At 45.6% G+C, this 20,632-nt stretch overlaps 1 protein-coding gene across 3 annotated transcripts; it reads right to left on the minus strand.

The window, feature by feature from the left end:
- Positions 1-5,686: 5,686 nt before the first annotated feature.
- GNPDA1 (glucosamine-6-phosphate deaminase 1) lies at positions 5,687-17,122 on the minus strand. Of its 3 annotated transcripts, none has more exons than XM_081230507.1 (7): positions 17,075-17,122; positions 16,087-16,216; positions 12,663-12,764; positions 11,280-11,462; positions 10,059-10,243; positions 8,062-8,236; positions 5,687-7,150 (listed from the first exon to the last, which is right to left on the minus strand). In XM_081230507.1, the coding sequence occupies exons 2-7, from the start codon at positions 16,208-16,210 to the stop codon at positions 7,050-7,052; spliced, it is 870 nt and encodes a 289-aa protein (XP_081086633.1). In that variant the 5' UTR covers positions 16,211-16,216; positions 17,075-17,122; the 3' UTR covers positions 5,687-7,049. The 3 variants fall into 3 exon arrangements, with proteins under 3 accessions (XP_081086633.1, XP_081086634.1, XP_081086632.1); XM_081230508.1 differs by lacking the exon at positions 17,075-17,122 and adding an exon at positions 16,742-17,013; XM_081230506.1 differs by lacking the exon at positions 17,075-17,122 and adding an exon at positions 16,632-16,697.
- Between the last annotated feature and the right edge of the window lie 3,510 nt (positions 17,123-20,632).

Below are 20,632 nucleotides of genomic sequence, written 5' to 3' on the forward strand. Positions count from 1 at the left end.
TTAAAGCCACGAGACTGGATGAAATTACCAAGAGAGTGAGTTTTAAGAGAGAAGAGGTCCAAAGACTGAGTCTTGGGACACTGCAAATGCTAAGAGTTCAGGGTGATGAGGAGGAAGCAGCAAAGGAGAGTGAGAGTGGCCAGTAAGGTTAAGAAAACCAGCACAGTGTGATGTCCTGGCAGCCATGTCAAATTTGAAGGAAGGAGGGGTCGGCTTTGTCAGGTACTGCAAATGGATCAAGTAATATGAGCTCTAAGCACTGACTTGGCAATCAATGTAGAGGTCATTGGTGGCCTTGACAAGTGCTGTTTCACTGGAGGGGCGGTGAAAATCTGGAGTGTGTTTGAGAAAGAATGGGGTATCTTCACAATAAAAAAAGCTGAACAAACTGAAAATCAAATTTTCTTCGATCCATCAGAGAACTGAGGTCACAGGGCAAACTTCCACAAAAACTAGAAAGACAGGAAAATGCAGAAAATATAGATCAGCTCACCCAAAGTCGAAGTTGCTTGAGGCAATAATTAGGATTTAAATGAATTGCTAGGGGGCTGAGTGTGGATTCATTTGAGAGTTTAAAACTCGGGAGCAATTTGTAACAAGTATCAAATAAATTGTTACAACTTAAAACAAGAACAACAACTCCTGGGAGCTTTCCTTAGGCGGCCCCCACACTTCTGTGGGTTTTACCTCCAGGAGCTGGATCATGTTCCCACTCTGAAGATGGCAGAGGAATCCCTCCTCGTTGGGGGAACGGGCGGCTCGGGGAGGGGGGGGTGGGGTGGGAGGAGTAACCATTTGGAAATATACCCAGAGCTTTGCTTCCACAGCAGAAGCCTGCCCTCAAGGAAAATTACTTTGCTGGAATCTTCTGTGATCTAGGGGAAGGGCATTTGGATGGTTTGAGCCCTCTCTAGCCTTCCTTGCTCACGTAAGTGGGGAGAAAAAAAGGCTAAGGAACTTCTGTAGGTCTCAGCCCAGAGATTCTAGCCCAGTAAAATAAAGCAGATTTAACCATAAGATTATAGAATGCTTCTCCCTAGTGCTATACCATCTATAGGGCTCCAGTTTTTTTTTTTGTTTTTGTTTTTGTTTTTTGCGGTACGCGGGCCTCTCACTGTTGTGGCCTCTCCCGTTGCGGAGCACACAGGCTCCGGACGCGCAGGCTCAGCGGCCATGGCTCACGGGCCTAGCCGCTCCACGGCATGTGGGATCTTCCCAGACCGGGGCACGAACCCGTGTCTCCTGCATCGGCAGGCGGACTCTCAACCACTGCGCCACCAGGGAAGCCCAGGGCTCCAGTTTTATAACAATGTATTACAGCTCTTGGAAGAGTTGCAAGACACAGCCTCTATTTTAAGGAGTTTCTAGGGAAACCCAAAGACAACAGGGGAGACAAAAACAAAAGACACTGAAGAAAATTGAAGCATCTGACACCTACAGGAGACATTAAAACACAGCCTAACTGCTAGCCAGATAAACATAAAACCTCACATTAATGGCCTATTTATGTCAGTTCCTATTACCCAGTACCTCGTGTCCAACTTTCAATAAAAAATTACAAGGATGCTAAGAGGCGGAAAAAAATAATCTGAGGCGATAAAGCAAGCATCAGAACCAAACTCAGACATGGCAGAGATTTTCGAGTTATAATGGAATTTAAAATAACCCAGATTAATATGCTAAGGTCTCAGAAAAAGTGGACAACATGCAAGAACAGATGAGTAAGTAAGCTAAAGAAACTCTAAGAATAGAAAGAAATGCTAGAAATAAAAACATTGTAACGAATGCTTTTGATGGGCTCATCAGTAGACTGAACACAGCTGAGAAAAGAATCTTGCACTTGAAGATATGTCAATATCTTGAAATGTCCCAAACTGAAATTTAAAGAGAAAAAGGAATGAAAGAAAAATAGGTACAGAATATCTAAGAACTGTGAGAATTGCAAAAGGTGTGTAACGTGCATAATGGGAATACCAGAATAAAGAGAACTGGGGGAGAGAGATTGGAGCCGGAGTATAGGTAATTCCAGAAATTTTGCTTATTGAAAAGGGTATCAGAGAATGAAGCTATTATAGGAGGGGACAAACAGGGTAAAGAGTTTTGATTTTAAAGCTTGCTTTGTATTCTGATAGGGTGGTCCAGGAAAGAAGGAATTTGATGCTGTAGGTGCGAGAGAAGAGTCTTGCTGGAGCAATGCCCTCAAGGAGGCAAGAGAAGATGGGATCTAGTGCACAGAGGGACTGGCCAAGGAACAAGTGACAGGAAAAGGGCAAACAGTGAGGGCAGGGCTGGCAGGCAGGTGTATGTGATGGTGGGAACTTGTGGAAGTTCTTTCCTGATTGCTTCTATTTTCAAGGTCATCAGCTCAGAGAAGAACTGGAGGAAAAGGGATTAGAGTCTTGAGACATTATGAATTAGGTCTCTCTAGGTAGACCGAATGGACTAGGGGAAAATAGTTGGTGTTAAGGGCACCCTTGAGGTCCAAATTACTATGTTGTTTTATTTACCCATTATTTCATAACCCAGGATTCTATCACAACATGTCTTAATGGAAACTTATGCATGCTTCACTAGCATCTCATCACAGTAGGGATTTTAGTTCCCAGGAAGGAGGCATCAGAAACTATCCCGGAGAGGGCTAGAGAATCAGGATTGCTACTTTATATTGGAGGGTCAGGGAAGATCTCTCTGATAAATGACATTTGAGCAAAGACCTGAAGAAGTAAGGGAGTAAGCCATATATAGGGGCGGGTAGATAGTGGGCTAGACTCTTGTATCCATCTGTTCTTTATAAACAGACGTATTTAATAGGAGAGGTGACACCCATTTATGTCAACATGCTGCTTGTTTTTACTAAATGTAATGAAAATTTAAGCACATTCCATCCACCCTTCCTGAAATACAACTCCATGTATACTTAATATTACCATTTCCTTTTTGAGTGTCACACTTGGGGTTTTACAGATAGATTCAACTTGTTCCACTTAGCTGTATTTATTTATTTTTAAAAAATTTTGTTGGAGTATAGTTGATTTATTTAAAATGTTGTGTTAGTTTCAGGTGTGTAGCGAAGTGATTCAGTTTTATCAATACATATACATGTATTTGTTCTTCTTCAGATTCTTTTCCCATATAGGTTATTATAGAAAATTGAGTAGAGTTCCCTGTGCTACGTAGTAGGTCCTTGTTAGTTATCTATTTTGTATATAGTAGTGTGTATATGTTAATCCCAAGCTCCTAATTTATCCCTCCCCCCAACATTTCTCCTTTGATAATAATGTTTGGTTTTGAAATCTGTGAGTCTGTTTCTGTTTTGTAAATAAGTTCATTTATATCATTTTTAAAAATTAGATTCCACATATGAGTGATATCCTGATATTTGTCTTTCTCTGTCTGACTTCACTTAGAATGATAATCTCTAGGTCCATCCATGTTGCTGCAAAATGGCATTATTTTGTTCTTTTTTACGGCTGAGTAATATTCCATTGTATATATGTAACACATCTTCTTTATCCATTCCTGTCGATGGACATTTAGGTTGCTTCCATGTCTTGGCCATTGTAAATAGTGCTGCAATGAACACTGGGGAGCATGTATCTTTTCAAATTATGGTTTTCTCCAGATATTATGCCCAGGAGTGGGACTGCTGGATCATATGGTAGTTCTATTTTTAGTTTAAGGAACCTCCATACTGTTCTTTGTAGTGGTTGTACCAATTGACATTCCCACCAACAGTGTAGGAGGGTTCTCTTTTCTCCACACCATCTCCAGCATTTATTGTTTGTACCTTTTTTTAAAATGTTTTATTTATTTTTGGCTGCGTTGGGTCTTCATTGCTGCGCGTGGGCTTTCTCTAGTTGCGGTGAGTGGGGGCTACTTTTCGTGTGGTGCGCAGGCTTCTCATCGCAGTGGCTTTTCTTGTTGGCAGAGCACGGGCTCTAGGGGCGCGGGCTTCAGTAGTTGTGGCTCGTGGGCTCAGTAGTTGTGGCTCACAGGCTCTAGAGCTCAGGCTCAGTAGTTGTGGCACACGGGCTTAGTTGCTCCGCGGCATGTGGGATCTTCCCAGACCAGAGCTCAAACCCGTGTCCCCTGCACTGGCAGGCAGATTCTTAACCACTGTGCCACCAGGAAAGTCCTGTTTGTAGACTTTTTGATGATGACCATTCTGACTGGTGTGAGGTGATACTGTAGTTTTGATTTGCATTTCTCTGATAAATAGTGGTGGTGAGCATCTTTACATGTGCTTTTTGGCCATCTGTATGTCTTCTTCCACTTAGCTGTATTTAATACTTCTTTATTGATCAAACTGTCACAACCTGGCCAATAGAAGTCTCATTAAACGGGCCGCTTTGTCCTCTCAGTACTGCCTCAGACATTTTTTAAAGCATCCTTGTTTTCTGGGAACAAGATATTCCAGGCCCACTGTGATCCCTGCCCCAAAACATATAATTTCTCCTCTCCAAGAAGCCCTGAGTGGTATCAGAGGCCCAGTCTGGCCCAGGAGTATACATCCCACTTGATCTGCATAAGAGCTGGTTGTAGCAGGACAACACAGCTGTTGGGCCGCCAGGGAAACTGGCCTGGGAAAGACAGATCTTTTTTATTTAATTATTATTATTTTAATTTTTATTGGCGTATAGGTGATTTAATGTTGTTACTTTCTGCTGTACAGTGAAGTGAACCAGTTATATACATATATCCACTCTTTAAGATTCTTTTCCCATGACATATCTTTTTAAGGTCCTGAGTTCATACAGACATCTCCAGTTTAGCTGTCATCACTAAATCCTTTCTCATTTCATTCTAACATGATTTTTTTCCTATTAACATATGTACTTAAAATGTAATCCCTTCTTTACTGGATAAACAAAATGTGGTATATCCATACAGTGGAATATTCTTCAGCAATAAGAAGGAATGGACTACTTGCTACATGTCATATGGGTAAGCCTCAAAAACATTATGCTTAGTGAAAGAAGCCAGATCCAAAAGATGTCTGCTGTATGATTCCATTTATATATGAAATGTCCAGCAAAGGTAAATCTATAGAGACAAAGTAGATGAGTGGGCACCTGGGCTGGGGTAGGAGTAGGGAGCTTTGGGGGATGATAGAGAGGGACTGTGGTGAGGAATTGTACAACTCCATAAACTTAATAAAAATCATTGAATTTATATTTAAAACAGGTGAATTCTATGGGAATGTAAATTATCTTAATACAGTTCTTAAAAAAGTAAACCCTTCTTTCAACTTCTACTTGTACCTCAGTTGGTTATGTTGACCCAAGATGTTCCATTATATTGACTTTTTTAACTAAAAAAAAAAACTTAAACCTGTTTTCCATACCTTGCAGTTGATACATCCCTCCTGTTCACAAATCTGCCTTATTCTATTTAACAGTCATATCTTCATTTGGATGCCAAGTAGAGCCAGAATTGGATAATTTATTGCTCATCTGTTCATTCCTACCATTTTTTCACACAGGCACTTCATTTTTATGAAATATTTTGATTATTTCCCCCTCTGGTGATTGAAGAAGATCAACAGTTGCTATGATTGTGACTTCCTGCCGAGCTGCTGTGAGGAGTGAGTATGAAGCTTTGCTCGCTAGCTATTCTCAAAATATATAAATATCAACCCAAACCAGCTTCTTCTGACTTTTGGGGGTGGAAGTCCACAAACAACACATTTTACTTGAAAATACTGGATTTAATAGAAAATATTGTAAACAAGTCCATTGATCCATTAGCTTAAAACAGAATGACAGCACAATCACGTATAAAAGCTAAAGATGAAATGCTGGTACCAAACACAGCACTGAAAGAGAGGCCTGAGCCAGGCTCTGAAAGGTCTTTCCCAGAAATAGAGGCAGCAGGAGCTTCAAATGGGCACAGAAATAGGGAGGAGGCGGCAGCATCCAAACCGTCAAGGCAGAGGAGTAAAAGAAGACAGAGCAGTGGACAGCTTGTGAACAAGGGGTGGAGGATAAAGGAGCAAAAGCATTGTATCTCCTGATGTTCTGGGAACATCAGACCATGCCACACGAACCTGGGAGGGTTAGAAGGGCAGGGTATTTTCAGTGGGGAAAGGACATGAGGCAACTTTAGAAACGGTATGTTTCTTGGCACTCAGCTCTTAGGGATGTAGAACATGTCACTCGTGTGTTGTTTCTAACTCAACTAAGCTGCTTGCCCTGGCTCCATCACCTTGACTGAACACAACGCTGAACTTGACAGTATCTGCTGGCCTTGTGGACTTATGAAAGAGCATGTATGAGAGGTGCCACAGTGAGACCTTGGAACAAAACACAGGGCTCTGGTGGGAAAAGCGTTTCCGCCTTCCTCCTGGTGCTGGAAGGTCCCTGATGGAGGGGAGTTTGACGTGGCTGGGCCCCTTGAGGCTCTGAGTTTATCAGCACAAGCCTCCTTCTTAGTCCTACCCACCCAAATCCTCCTGCAAGGAGTCCTCTGAGTTCACGGAAAGGCCAACTGAAAGAGCAGTAAAAACTGGGGAAAGAAAGTAAGGGATAGTTTCCTTCCCATGGCACTTGTTACTGACCAGAGGGACCGCTTCCTTATACTGATTTTAGACATTGAGAGTGTTTGTTCCTTAATCTAAAACAGTGATTCCCAAATAAGGGGCAGGCCTGCTCAAGAGGGGCTCTCAGGACTCTCCAAAGAGGTTTTGTCCCATATACATAAGCCCCTAACTCCCTCCCAATTGAGAATCAGTGCACATAATGATAGAACTTAGTGGCAGGAGTGTATTGTACGTGTGAACAGTGTCAGAGACAGAACAAAAAGCTAAAACCCCCTAGTCGGGCTGACATCAAAATTATGGAGTGATTGTTTTTCTGATTAACAGTAAGTTACAACCAAGTAGCTAAACTCCATGACTAGACTCCACGCTGCATAGCCAAGAACAGTAAGTTCACCCACTTATCTGGAGTAACCGTACTAGATTAAAGAAATATAATTCTGTCCTCCTAAAGACAATTTCCAGAAAGACCTGCCTGTCCCAATGAGGTACTTGACACTAGGATTAGCACAGGCTAATCACTGTATGGTTTCTTAGAAGACTGGCTTTTCTCTGTTTCTTTCTCTTTGATACTGTACAAGGGGTCCACCAACTTGTTATGAACAAGCATTAAACCTACAAAAAATTAAAAACAAAAGTCATTAATGCAGGTAGAGGCAGAGTTCCATGATCATCAACAGTAACATCCAGGAGCTCTCAAATTTTGTCCTAGAACTGATACTCATCATCTTTTCTCTGTGGGCCCAAATAATAAATACCCTAAGAATAGGAAAAGAATTTGTTATTCCGGGGCTTCCCTGGTGGCGCAGTGGTTGAGAGTCCGCCTGCCGATGCAGGGGACGTGGGTTTGTGCCCCGGTCCCAGAAGATTCCACATGCTGCGGAGCGGCTGGGCCCGTGAGCCATGGCCGCTGAGCGTGCGCGTCCGGAGCCTGTGCTCCGCAACGGGAGAGGCCACAACAGTGAGAGGCCTGCGTACCGCAAAAAAAATAAATAATTTGTTATTCCTAATGAATGCTAGAATCCACGGGACTGTTATAAATTCAGTCTGTAGGAGAGTTGGCCATTAAAAGGTTAATCTTTTCATCAAAGAACAAATTCCTAATTTGCCTGCTCAGTAAATGAGGATTTTCACATAAGTTTATTTAAAGCAGTGAGTGTCCGCTTTAAGTAGAAGAAAAAAAGATGTGCATGACAGTTCAGTGCCTTGACTACAAGGAAATGGCCTGTACAAGATCTGGAAAGATAAAAAACCTGAGGCTCAATATCACTGCAAGGAGATTACCAAACTGCCCTTGAACTACAACTTTCATGTCATTTTCTTTCCTCCTCCTCAGAGCAAACAGGTCTCTAGAAATGGACCCTTAAATAGTCATGGATGGAAGAGAAAACTGTATTCTGAGAGGAGGGTTTGATTTTATTAAAATCATAGTTGTCAAAGTGGCCAGAGCATGCAAGCTAGATCCATTCCTCACTCCTGGCACACCTGAACTTGGCAACCTACTCCCTGACCCACCCCACCCTCACCTTTGAAATACTTGACGGTCTTCACTTTCAACTCCAGGGTGGCATCCTCGTCGCACACAAACACCGTGCGGGGATGCTGCTGGAAGGCAGACACGGTCCACATGTGGTTCACTCCCTCCTCGATGGCCTTGTATAGAGCAAACGCCTTGTGAGCACCCGTGATGAGGATCATCACCTGCGGATCAGAAAACAAGCCTGTGATGGAGGAGAAGGAGCAGCGGAACTGGGAGTCTAGACACCTGAATTCTCGTGGCCACACCCAGAACAATCGTAAGGACTGTTGTTGTTATGTGTCATTGTAAGTCATTAGCACATGGCACACTGCTCCACGCTCTGTGTGCTTTATCACACAAGTAGCCTGAGATGGGGAGCACTGTTATCCCTACATTCTAGGATAAGGAAGTGGACTCTGTGATGGGGGTTTCAGTAACTTACCCCAGGTCATTTCTAACCCAGAGTTCATGCTCTTGACCACCACATGATAGTGCCTCCTGGCACCTTTGATGATGACCGTGAAAGTGCCCTGTGAACAGATGTGCCATACATAGAGGCCCACACCTTATCCCAACAGTTCTGACACTGGGTCCTGGGGCCCCTAGGTTGGGTGAGTTTTCACAGTGACAAACTGGAAAAAGAGGGGTCCTGATTTGTACCTCTAGGGAGGCCTTGGAAGCAATGGTGAGAGTTATCTGTGTGGCTGCTAAGGTTGAATCCCAATAAAGCTGCCTCTTAATCTGGTCACTTTCAGTTCAGAGTATTAGACCTGCTCATGTGACTTGGAGTAATGCTTTTTGTTTAAGTAAAACAGGCACAGACTCCCCTCAACACTTAAAATATCGAGAATGTTAAGTGTGGGAATTCCCTGGAAGTCTAGTGGTTAGGACTCCTTGCTTTCACTGCCAAGGGCCCGGGTTCAATCCCTGGTCAGGGTACTAAGATCCTGCAAGCCGTGAGGCACGGCCAAAAATAAATAAATAAAATAAAATAATTTTTTTTAATTAAAAAGAATGTTAAGTGCCAGAAAGTGATTATAAAGAACTCAGCATTCCAGATATCCTTTCATTGTAATTCACTTGTGCCATGGAGCTGTGAGCAGGATTTACTGTTCCTTTCTTGAAATGAGAAAACAGAGGCATAGAGAGAAGGTGACTCTTTGTTCAGGACCCCAGAACTCATTTTAAAAGAGAATTTCCAGATTTCCAGCCCCAGGTCCTTTCTGCACACCACAGGAAGAGCCCTCAAACTGTAGTGTTTATAAGCTGCAAGGCCAAAACCAGCAGAATGACCTCCCGAGGCACTGATTCAAGGTTTACCCAACAGAAATCTGCTGCCATCGCTCATTTCACAAAAATTCACTTTAGACAGGGAAACTTTTTCAATGATTTACATGTTTGTTTACAGACTTGGGCAAAGAAACTTAAAGCTAAAATGTCTGTAGCTGCTTCCCACTGAATATATCAGAAAGGAAGAGAAAATGCTTCTAATGAAGGTAAGGAAATTGGAACTACAAAAAATTCAAATGATACCCAAATTTCTATAGAAAGACTCAATTCAGTTCAAGACACTATTTCAAGCACACTTCTCCACATTTATGAATCCCTGAGCACAGGGCTATAACCACAAGCATCCTGCGGTTGCAGGGGGACCTCCCTTCAAGCAGTGGCCTCCACCAACTGCAGGGAACCAGAGGGCCCCTCTCAGTACCTGGACAGGTACAAATTCATATTCTGATATTAGTGGTGCTGGGTAGGCAGAGACCAGGAGCCTGTGGCCTCCTGGGCAGTCAGTGCTGAAAAGGTTTCACCTCACACTGGGAAGAATGGTTACTTCCAGAGAGGAAGGACAGCAGTGATAGGGTCAGTTGGGATTTTAGCCTTATTTACAATGTCTTCATTTTTAATAAAATGGATTCAGGTGGTACCTGTATAGTTGAAATTAACAGCAAAAAGCCAAGTCCAGCCCCCCAGTGAAGGCCTGTGGATCCCTTGTGCCCTTACCTCTCTAGCATCCATGACAGTGCCCACACCCACCGTCAGGGCCATGGTGGGCACCTTGGCGAGATCTCCATCGAAGAACCTAGCATTGGCCAGGATGGTGTCCATGGCCAGCGTCTTCACACGGGTCCTGGACACCAGACTGGACCCTGGCTCGTTGAAGGCAATGTGTCCGTCAGGGCCGATGCCTGCCCAGAAGAGACAGGGCAGCCCTGTCAGTCCCAGGGATCCATGATTTCAAGAATGGACAATCTCTCCTTCCCCACCTGGGGTCTGAAAAAAATCCCTGAAAACCGTGTCTCTCACCTCATTCATTTAAAGGTACACTTTAAGCATATGATCTTCCCCTCTCATTTCTAGCTGAGGCACACACAGACATTGTTAACTTGCTGCCACCCTCAGAAAGCTAAGTAGGGAGCAATCCCAAAAGCCTCTGCCCCCCAGATCATCCAAGTGTAACTTCTCTCTCTCCTGCCACTTCTCTATCCCTGCTGGGATGGAGTCACACCAAAGAAAACATACACAGGGCCTGGAAAGGGGCTGCCAAGTTTATAAAATCTCAGAACATGAGCACTCCTAGCCATTTCCTCCCCACCTTGAAGTAAAGAAGGGTTAAATCTGGAGCAGTCAAAGACTGTTCAACTTCAGCCTCCCACCCCCACCCCCCATGGGGGACTGCAGAGGCCGTGACAGACAGAAGTGTAAGAGGGCAACTCAGAGCAGGAACACGCATAAACCTGAGAGCGGGATACCCTAGGTCCCCACCCTCTCTCCACTGCTCTGGCTGGCTGACCTTGGGCAAGTCACAAAACTTCTCTGGGGTTCAATTACTATTTTTAGCGTGCAGGGGCTGATGGTGGAATCTTCTGGAACTACATGAGTCTGTGATTATGTTTAACTAAGTCCCATGACTGATCCATAAAACCTTGTCTGAGGAATAGAATCTCGGAGTCCAAATCCAAATACCTCCATTTACAGACAAGGCATCAAATTGCAGAAAGAGGAGATGCCCCAGATCACAAAGTTTCTGAGCGGCAGAGGCAGGGCAGGGCAGCAGGGCTCCCACTCTGTGCCTTCCCTGCTGCCTCAGGCTAATAAGTGACCCCACTGTCACTGGTGCAGAGAGAGGGAGCTGTTTGCAGACAGGCATGGGTCTTGTCTCCTTCTCATGTGTTCCAGCCACCCTGGGTTTGCCCTGGACACCTGCTGTGGCGTCGAGCTCACCTCCAACAAACAGCTCAATCCCACCCGCAGCCTTGATCTTCTCTTCAAAGGCATCACACTCAGCCTGCAGGTCAGCTGCATTCCCATCCAGAATGTGGGTGTTTTCTGGGTGGATGTCAATGTGCTTGAAGAAGTTGTTCCACATGAAGGAGTGGTAGCTCTCCGGGTGGTCTCGAGGAAGGCCTGTGGGGCCATGGCTGCACTCAGTCATGCCAGGCTGAGCAAGAGCACCCTCCCAAGGATGCCAGGATACCCCCAGACCCCCAGAGACACTTTCAGGGAAGAGCCCATCAGGGAGCCTTGGGCACTAGCCCTCTCACCCCCAGCCACTCGGAGTAAGCTGAGCTGGTGTCGTGCCCATGACCATGGGCCTGGGCCCTCATTCTGATCTCCTTTTCACAAGAGAATGGCTGGAGGCCAGGATCAGTCTGGACCTCTGGAGGTGGGCTAGCCTCTGTGGGGTAGGGCTGGGCCCATCAGGAAAGGAAGCAAGAACACCCCTTACCCTGTGCCTCCCACCTCACCATTCACCCCACCCCCCGTTACACCCTGCTCAGCCTGAACCGCAACTGGAACACCAAGTGGTTGGAGAGAATTATCTCAGAGCTTCCAAAAAAAGATTTTTTTTCAGTCAAGAAGAAAAACAATGTTTAAAGTGCATGTTTCAGGGGCCTGAGGAGCGGGGAAATGGGCAGTTGATTTTTAGTGGATAGTTTCAGTTTTGCAAGATGAAAAGAGTTCTGGAGATTGGTTGCACAACAGTGTGAATCTACTTAACACTGAACTGTACACATAAAAATGGTTAAAATGGTAAATACTATGTTACGTGTAGTTTACCACAATTAAAAAAAAAAGAATCTTTAAGGCGAAACCATTACAAAATGATGGTGGAGGTGGAGAGGGTGACAGAAGTCCAAGGTGCCACTTTGCATCAGTGGAAAGGACACCAGTCTCAGCTCCCTTCCCAGTATACTTGGCAGGAAGGGGACTGGAAGATGAACAGTAGAGAGAAAGTCCAGACACAGACACTGGTGTGTGGGGGGGGCACACACCTCAGCCATGGGACCCCAGATCCCATTTGCAGCCATTTGTTCCAGAAAGAAATGGCATGGGGTTGGGGTGGAGGCAGGGGGGGAGATACGCTGGAATTCATTAAGTGCTTGCTCTGATCAAGAAGCTTCCACACCTGTTATATCACTTAATGCTTACAGCCTATGAGGTCAGCTTTATTAGCCTCATGTCATAGCTGAGTGAACCAAGGCCTGGAAGATACAGTATCACCAATTGAGCCTACCCCCAAATGCCACTGGTTCCCTGAGACCTCCCCCGTCCTCTCCTGGGCCGATCCTGTGAGGGGAGGAGTACGATTCTCCCAAGACTCACCCACATACTCGTCCATGTTGAAAGTCTTCACATATTTGAAGGACAGGTCTCCATTCTTGTAGTATTCAATCAGCTTCTTGTAGCAGCCAAGTGGGGTGCTCCCTGCAAGAGAGGCCACAGCCATGAACCCCCTTCAGCCCCCAGCTCCTGGAAGCCCAGAGGGCGCCCGGGAATGAATCAGGGATGCTCCACCAGGAGAACCTGTCAGATCTGACAGAAACAAATCAGATCTGAAGTCCTACCCAATGCTCAATCCCAACTGCCATCCATTAAGTGCTGGTTTAATGCCTATTTCCCCCCTAGACTGTAAGCTCCAGGAGGGAAGGGCTGTGTCTGTCTTGTTCACGGCTGAATCCCTAGCATTCAGCACACTGATGATTGAAATGGCTATGATTAGCACCTGAGTGAATGTCAGACTTAATTACTGACATGACATTCCCTGAGCAACCAGTACGTGAGAGGTACATGATGGGGATGCAGAGAAGTGAGAGACACAGCAGCCACCCTGGAAGAGCTCACTGTTTAGGAGTGGGGACACGAAGCAGTAATGTCGGCTGTGGTACAGGCTAGGCTGTGGTACAGGCTAGCCTGTGGGTTTGGGAAAGACTTCCCCTCGGAGCAGCAAACCCGAGTTGAGTCTCATTAAAAAGTCAGTCATAAAACCCATAAAAAGGCAAGAGGACTGCTGTCGATTAAGAAACTAAATATGCATGAAGCCTGACTGGACACTGGGATTAATTTTTTAAAAAAACTATAAAAAATAAATGTGGGCAATTAGGGGAAAAATTTAATATAGTCTATATATTAGATGATATTATGAAATGATTTTTAATTTTCTTAGGTGTTATAATAGTATTGTGGTTATATAAGAGAATGCCCTTATTCTGAGGAGATATGTACTAAAGGATTTAGAGGTAAAGTGCCAGGATCTCTGGACCTTACTTTCCAGTGGCTCATAAGAAATGTGTGTGTGTATGTGTGTGTGTACAGACAGAACATGAGCCACAAGAGATGAAAGCAAATGTGGCAAAAGGTTAACAATTGGTGAATCTAGGTAGATGGTACTGTACTATTCTTTCAGCTTTTCTGAATGCATGAAACTTTTAAAAATAAGAAGATGGAAAGAGGGCTTCCCTGGTGGCACAGTGGTTGGGAGTCTGCCTGCCAATGCAGGGGACACGGGTTCGAACCCTGGTCCTGGAAGATCCCACATGCAGCGGAACAACAAAGCCCATGCGCGACAACTACTAAGCCTGCACTCTAGAGCCTGCGAGCCACAACTACTGAAGCCCATGTGCCTAGAGACTGTGCTCTGCAACGAGAGAAGCCACCACAAAGAGAAGCCTGAGCACCGCAATGAAGAGCTGCAACTAGAGAAAGCCCATATGCAGCAACAAAGACCCAATGAGGCCAAAAAAATAAAGTATATTTAAAAAAAAAAAAGAAGATGGAAAGAAAAAAGCCCCACCCAAATCAGATCATTCTTTTCATAACCCACTAATGGCTTTTCATTTCACTCTGAGTTATAATCAGTCCTAACAAAGGCTCTATATAACCTGGCTCCTGGCTAACTCTCTCCCCAGCTAGGAATCCTGCTTCAAGCAATTCTACCTCAGGGCCTTTGCACATGGTGTTTGTTCCCTTTGCCAGCAATGCTCTCCTTCAGGTATCTGCATAGCTAACTCACCTCTTTAGGCCTTTACTCAAATGTCACTTTCTCAGAGAGACCTTCCCTGCCCCCATATCCAACACTGTAACTCCCACCTCTGCCTAAATACTCTCTAGCCCCTTTCCCTGCTTCATTTTTCTCCTTCCCTCTTATCACCATCTAACATACTCTGTATTTTGCTAATTCACTTGTTTACTATCTGTCTCTCCCACCATAATTCAAGCTTCAGGAAGGCAGGAATTTGTGTTCTTTTTGTTCACTGCTGTATCCCTGGCACCTAGAACAGCTTGGCATACAGCAGGTATTCAATAAGTATCTGCTGAATGAATGACAGTGGCAGCCCCATCCACACAAAATAATCAGCCTATCCCTGTGACATGGTCTTAGCCATGGCTGAGCCACCCAGCTTCCCTGTCCTCCCCCTGAGCTTCATCATGTCCGTTTTCCAAACTTGTGCCTTCCCATCAATTCTGTGAGCTTCTAATATCTAGCCAATAAATTCCTTTTCTGCTTAAGTTAGCCAGAGTCGGCTTCTGTGGCTTCCACCCAGAACCCTGAGGGTGCTTCAACTAAAGCAGGAATGTTCCAAGGAACCCATATGGAAATGCTGTGCTGGTTCAAGTGTGACAGTCAGGAAGGGGCCAGGTCGTGGAGGTCCCTGAACACTACTCTGAGGGGCTTGGATCTAATTTTGCAGACGATGGGGAAATGGGGAGGGGTTTCAGCAGAAGCCCAGACTCTGACCCAGGGTGGCTCCACGGTTAGAAAACAGGATGTTAGCACAGCCTGAGACGCTGGTGGTTTCACAGATACCTACCTGAATATACTGTTCCCACAAACCTCTAGAGCAGAGGTCGGAAAACTTCAGCCCACAGGCCAGATCTGGCCTGCTGCCTGTTTTTGTAGAGCTCATAAATTAAGAGTAGTTTTTACACTTTAAAAGTTTTTAAAAACCAAAAGAATATTGTGATATATGAAAATTGTATAAACTCAAACGTCAGTGCTGGCAGACATCCATGCTCATTTCTGGATTGTCTATGGCTCCTTTTGAGCTACAAGGGCAGAGTTAAGTAGCTGCAACAGAAACTGTATGGCCAGTGAAATGTAAAATATTTATTATTTGGCCGTATACAGAAAAAGCTTGAAGACTCCTGCAATAGTGGATTGGTCACTGAGGCAAATCCACCACACTTCTGAAAGAAATAATCAGAACATTTGCCTTGAAAAACTGGGTTCAAAATATCCTCCCATAAAGGCAAAATTCTGATTTTTTTCCCCAAAGAAACTAGGACTGTTTTTCACTTAGGTCCTGTGTTTAATTAAGCCTTACAGAAAATGCATTGAGTGACTATCTTCTCAATTCTCCCAAGGATGGCGCTTAGTTAGTAGCACTCTAGATGCAGAGAAGAGAAATTAATTCATTACATAAAACGTATGCCTTAAGGTATTAGGACTTAATTCTGTTAAGGAAACTTGACTGACAAGAGCTGGCTTAGGATATAGCATAAAAATCAAAGTTTTTCCTGCCTAACCAAGATCCCTTCTACTCTAGGACTCTTCAGGAGCAGGCAGCAACAAACCAACCCAGAGGAAGCTGGGTCCTCTGTTTCGTATGTCCAGGGACAGGGGAGTTGTTCACTCATAGGGCCAGTACCTCAGAGCCCTCCTTGCAGTCCCTTGGCTGAATGGGCCTACCTACCTGGCCCCTTAAAAGCCCATAATGCCCTCACCCACCCTCCCCATCTCACAACGCACCAGTAGGGAGCCCCAGGGTGAAGTACTTGTCTGGCCCTGGGTTAAACTGGATGATGCGGTTCCTGATGTATTTGGCTGCCCACTCACTGGCCTGAGAATAGTGGTCCAGGATGATGAGCTTCATCTTGTCCTGCAGGGGTAGATGACAAAAGGAATCAGTGGTAAGGGGTAAGGAGAAAGGGGTGGAGGGGAGAAGCCCTTCTCTCCATGCTATCTGAGCCCAGAAAGGGAAGTTCACAGAGCACTGACAGGCTGGGCCAAGTGCCTCCACTACCCACCGGGAGGCGCTGCTGTGGGACAGACCTGGGTTCTAATCTCGGTTCCTCCACTGATCAACTGCAGGACCTTGGTTAAGGACCCAAGTTCTTTGAGCCTGTTTTCTCTTACGGGAAAATGGGGACAACAGCACCTACCTGACAAATTTCATGATGGTGAATATGAAATGAGAAGATGCATGTAAACCACATAGTATTCAATATAACATGTTGGCTATTATCTTGCAGCTCGACCCAGGCCCCCCTTCGCCTCCCCTCGACAACCCCCACCTGGCTAGATACTCTACTGTTGAACTCCTCCTCAGTAAACAGAGAGGTCATGGGATCATCTTGGATCACTAGAGCAGGTGGAAGCCTGGAGAGGTGTGTTCTTTCAGTACCAGAGAGGGGCGCTCCCACCGGCCTGCCTTGCTTTGCAGATCCTGTTTCCCCCAAAGAACTCGCGGCAAAGGTAATCGCTCTGGAAGGAGGGCGTTTAGTCCTCCCCGCCGCACTGCGGTCAAATCAGAGTGGGAAGGCCAAGGCTGAGGTGGCCGGATCCGCGGTCCGTGGGGTACAGGAGTTTTCCCCCCACCCCAATGGCGATCCCATCGCCCCTCCCGGGGAGGGGACCCGAGCGGATCGCTGGGGGTCCCGGCCCCAGGTTGTCGGAGGCTGGGCAGCGCCCGGAACCCCGCCGAGGAGGGTCCCCGCGGACCCCGCTCCCCACTTACGCGGACGCCTCCCGCGGCTGATGCAGCAACTGCGCTGGCGGCCCCGCCCCGCGTGGGTCATGTGGCTGCAAGTCACGCGGTGCCATGCTCCGCCCGCGGGGCTGACTTCTAGGGTTCGCGGCTCCAGGGAGGACTCTGCCCGGCGGGCCAGGGGCTCCCACTTTCTTAGCTCAGGGGCTGTGCAGGCCCCCGGAAAAGCCGTGGGGGGCGGGGCTTGGAGACTGGTTTGGTGGAGGAGGGAGACTTGGGGGGGTTCTCAGGTCGCTCCCAGGGATGCAGTCCCCAAGGCCGGGGGCTGGGGCAGGGTTTTTCAGTGCTGGGGCTGGGGCGCGGGAGGAAGAGCAGAATCGCTTTCTCTAGGGCTGGGCTTGGTTCTGCCTTCAGTTTATTTTTTTTAGATATCATTTATTTACCTAGATATTACTGCTTTTTTGTTTTAAATATAATTGGATTTTTTCTACCTTAAAAAAAATCCATCTTTGCAGCAGTATGAACTAGAGAAAAATGTAGGTCCCTGGTCTTCTCTACTTCCCACCCTAAGGTAATCATTGCTAACAGGTTAGACTACATCCTCAGTGATTTTTCGTGAATATCCTTACATTGTATTTTACAGAAATGAGAATACACCACACGTGTGGTCCACAGTCAGCTGGGCGACCACATCCTGCAGTTCCCGTGACTCGGCTCGCCTCTTCCTTGGGCCTCGCTGCGGCTCCGGAGCAGCTTGAGAGAGTGGGCTTCTAATGGTGAGGCCCTGATGAGTCCGGGCGGTGGAGCTAACACAGTTTGAGGGACTTGTTCTTTGGCCTCAATGTTGGTGTAGGTGTCTTTTTTTTTAAATTCAGTTAGAAATCTCATCTCAGCCTGAGGATTGCAGATGTTTCACAGTGAGGTTCCCACCCCAGTCTCCAAACACTTCAGATGATACCTCCAGGTCTGCAGCAGTTGCCCTCAGATGGTACAGGAAGTGACTTCATGGGACCTTAATTGGGCCTGTTTCCCCAGAGTTACCCTTTCTGTAGGGAACCAGTGCAGGTGTCTGTTAAGTCTGGAGGCTCTTGATTCTGCATGCGGACTAATCAGGAAGGCCTGGGTTTAAATTCTGGTCTTGCCAATATCCACTTGAGTGAGTGACTCAAGCCAATGACTCTGCTTCTCCAACTCTTCATTTTCTTATCTGGAACTTGGGAATTGAGTGGAAATTATGTAATAGTGACCTCATGTAGCTGTTGTAAGCATTAAATGAAAACCAGTGGGCCCTCCATATCTGTGGTTCCAAGTGCACAGATTCAACCAACCTCAGATGGAAAATACTCAAAAAATAATTCCTGAAAGTTCTCAAAAAGCAAAACTTGAATTTGCTCTGTGCCTGGCAACTGTTTACATAGCATTTACGTTGTATTAGGTGTTATAAGTAGTCTAGAGGCGATTTAAAGTATATGGGAAGATGTATGTAGGTTATATGCAAATACTGTGTCATTTTATGTGAGAGATTTGAGCATGCATGGATTTTGGTATTTGTGGGGGTCCTGGAACCAATTTCCTGGGGAAACTGATGGCTGACTGTGTTAGCATAGCATAGCATGGCTAGCCATGTTACTGATACCCCTTATTTCCTCCTACCCTCCTTACAGCTCTCTCTCTCTAACCCTGAAATACTCTCTACCCTAAACCTCTGCCCTCCTCAGGCTCCTCCCACTCCATGCCTGGGTTTAAACTGTTACCCAGACCCATCCTTCCATCCTCTTGTTTTGGAACTTAAGTTGGCTAACTAAAAGAATTGTGAGTCCCTCCCCACCCCAGGTTTTTTGCTTGTGAGTTTGTCTATGCAGTCTCTGTTCCTTTTCCTTCCTTCCTGTGGTGAAGGCAGATGTGATGCCTGGAGCTGGGGAAGCCATATTATAACTATGAGGCAATAAGCATGAGGGTAGAGTGGAGGATAGAAGGAACTTAAGTCCTTGATGTTTGACAAGTGCTAGGCCTCTACTTCTGGACTTCCTCTAAGGAAATAACAAATATCCGTGTGGTATTTATTTAAGCCACTGCTGGTAGAGTTTTCTGTGTCTTGAGATTAAAAACATGACTCACTGTTACAGCAGATGACTCAGGTCTTCCTTGGGGTTTATGTTGGTATTGTGGGGAGATACCTTTCTTCTAAAGGAATTTTGAGCTGTGAAATCCAGGAAAGCTTAGAGCTGCCAGTGAGGAAAGTAGAAACAATAGAAAAGAGATACAAAGCCCCGTGACATCATTTGAGCTGCCTAGATCTAGCTATGTCCAAAGCCAAATATACTCTGCTGGGTTTAAGCTGGGTGAATGAATGAGGGAGTATAAAAATAATATCTTTTCTTCCCTGAGGCTAGTTAGGGGAAACTCTGGAAGAATATTGACTTATCTATTGCTGCATAACAGATTACCCCAAAACTTAATGGCTGAAAGCAATAATTACAATAAGGGCTGAAAAGAAATGTGCTGTCAAGCCATGAAAAGACCTGGAGGAAACATAAATGTGTGTTACTGAAAAGGCTACATATTGTAATATTCCAACCCTATGACATTCTGGAAAAGGCAAAACTATGGAGACAATAAAAAGATGGTTGCCAGGAGTTAGCAGGGAGGGTGGGATGAATAGGTAGAGCACAGAGGTTATAGGGCAGTGAAACTATCCTGTATGACACTGTAATGGTGGATACATGTGGTTATACTTTTGTCTGAACCCTGGAATGTACAAGAGTGAACTTTGATGTAAACTATGGACTTTGGGTGATTATAATGTGTAGGCTTGTCACTTGTAACAAGTGTGCCACTCTGATCAGTATATTGAGTGAAATCTCATGAGAGACCCTGACCCAGAATCACTCAGCTAAGTCAGTCCTGAATTCCTGGCCTACAGAAGCTGTGAGATAATAAACATTTGTTGTTTTAAGCTGCTAAATTATAAAGTCATTTGTTATGCTGCAATAGATAACACACTCAGGAAAATTCCATAGGTGGGGTAGGTGTTAAGCAGGGGATTCAACCCCTGTTTCTCTCCCCTGTGCATGGAGGTGCGTCATCTGACCCACCAGAGACTCCATTCCTCAGACCACACATTCCCACGTTGTGCTGCCCTCCGCCATGTTTGTGGAATCCCCTGCCAAGGCTTCTGCTGAGCCTTTCTTCCTGTTACTTGCTGTTTTCTAATTATCTGAGGCCATGTCTTACCTTCATTCCCTGTAGCTGTTTCTCACTGATCTTTGCATTTCCCATACCACCTAGCTCACTACCTTGCACATAAAAGCCAAAGCCCCACATGTTTCAGAGCATTGGCTCTGGAGCCCATTGGGTTCAGATGCTAGATCAACCACTTATTAGCTGGGGCACTTTCTTAATCTCTGTGCCTCAGTTTCCTCAACTGTAAAATAGGGAGAGTAATGGTAGCTACTTCATAGGGTTGTTTTGAGCATTAAAATACATTGTCACGGGGCTTCCCTGGTGGCGCAGTGGTTGAGAGTCCGCCTGCCGATGCAGGGGACACGGGTTCGTGCCCCGGTCCAGGAAGATCCCACAGGCCGCGGA

This window comes from Mesoplodon bidens (genome assembly GCF_964165515.1).
Source record: "Mesoplodon bidens genome assembly, chromosome: 4".
Taxonomy (NCBI): Eukaryota; Metazoa; Chordata; class Mammalia; order Artiodactyla; family Ziphiidae; genus Mesoplodon; species Mesoplodon bidens.

Bases quoted from the DNA above. Each gene is read 5' to 3' on its own strand.
- GNPDA1 (XM_081230506.1), bottom strand. From the start codon at position 16,682: ATGACCTCTCTGTTTACTGAGGAGGAGTTCAACAGTAGAGTATCTAGC. The intron at 16,217-16,631 runs GTGGGGGTTGTC...CTACCCCTGCAG, and splicing joins ACAGTAGAGTATCTAGCCAG to GACAAGATGAAGCTCATCAT. The intron at 7,151-8,061 runs GTGAGGGTGGGG...AATTTTTTGTAG, and splicing joins GACCGTCAAGTATTTCAAAG to GTTTAATGCTTGTTCATAAC.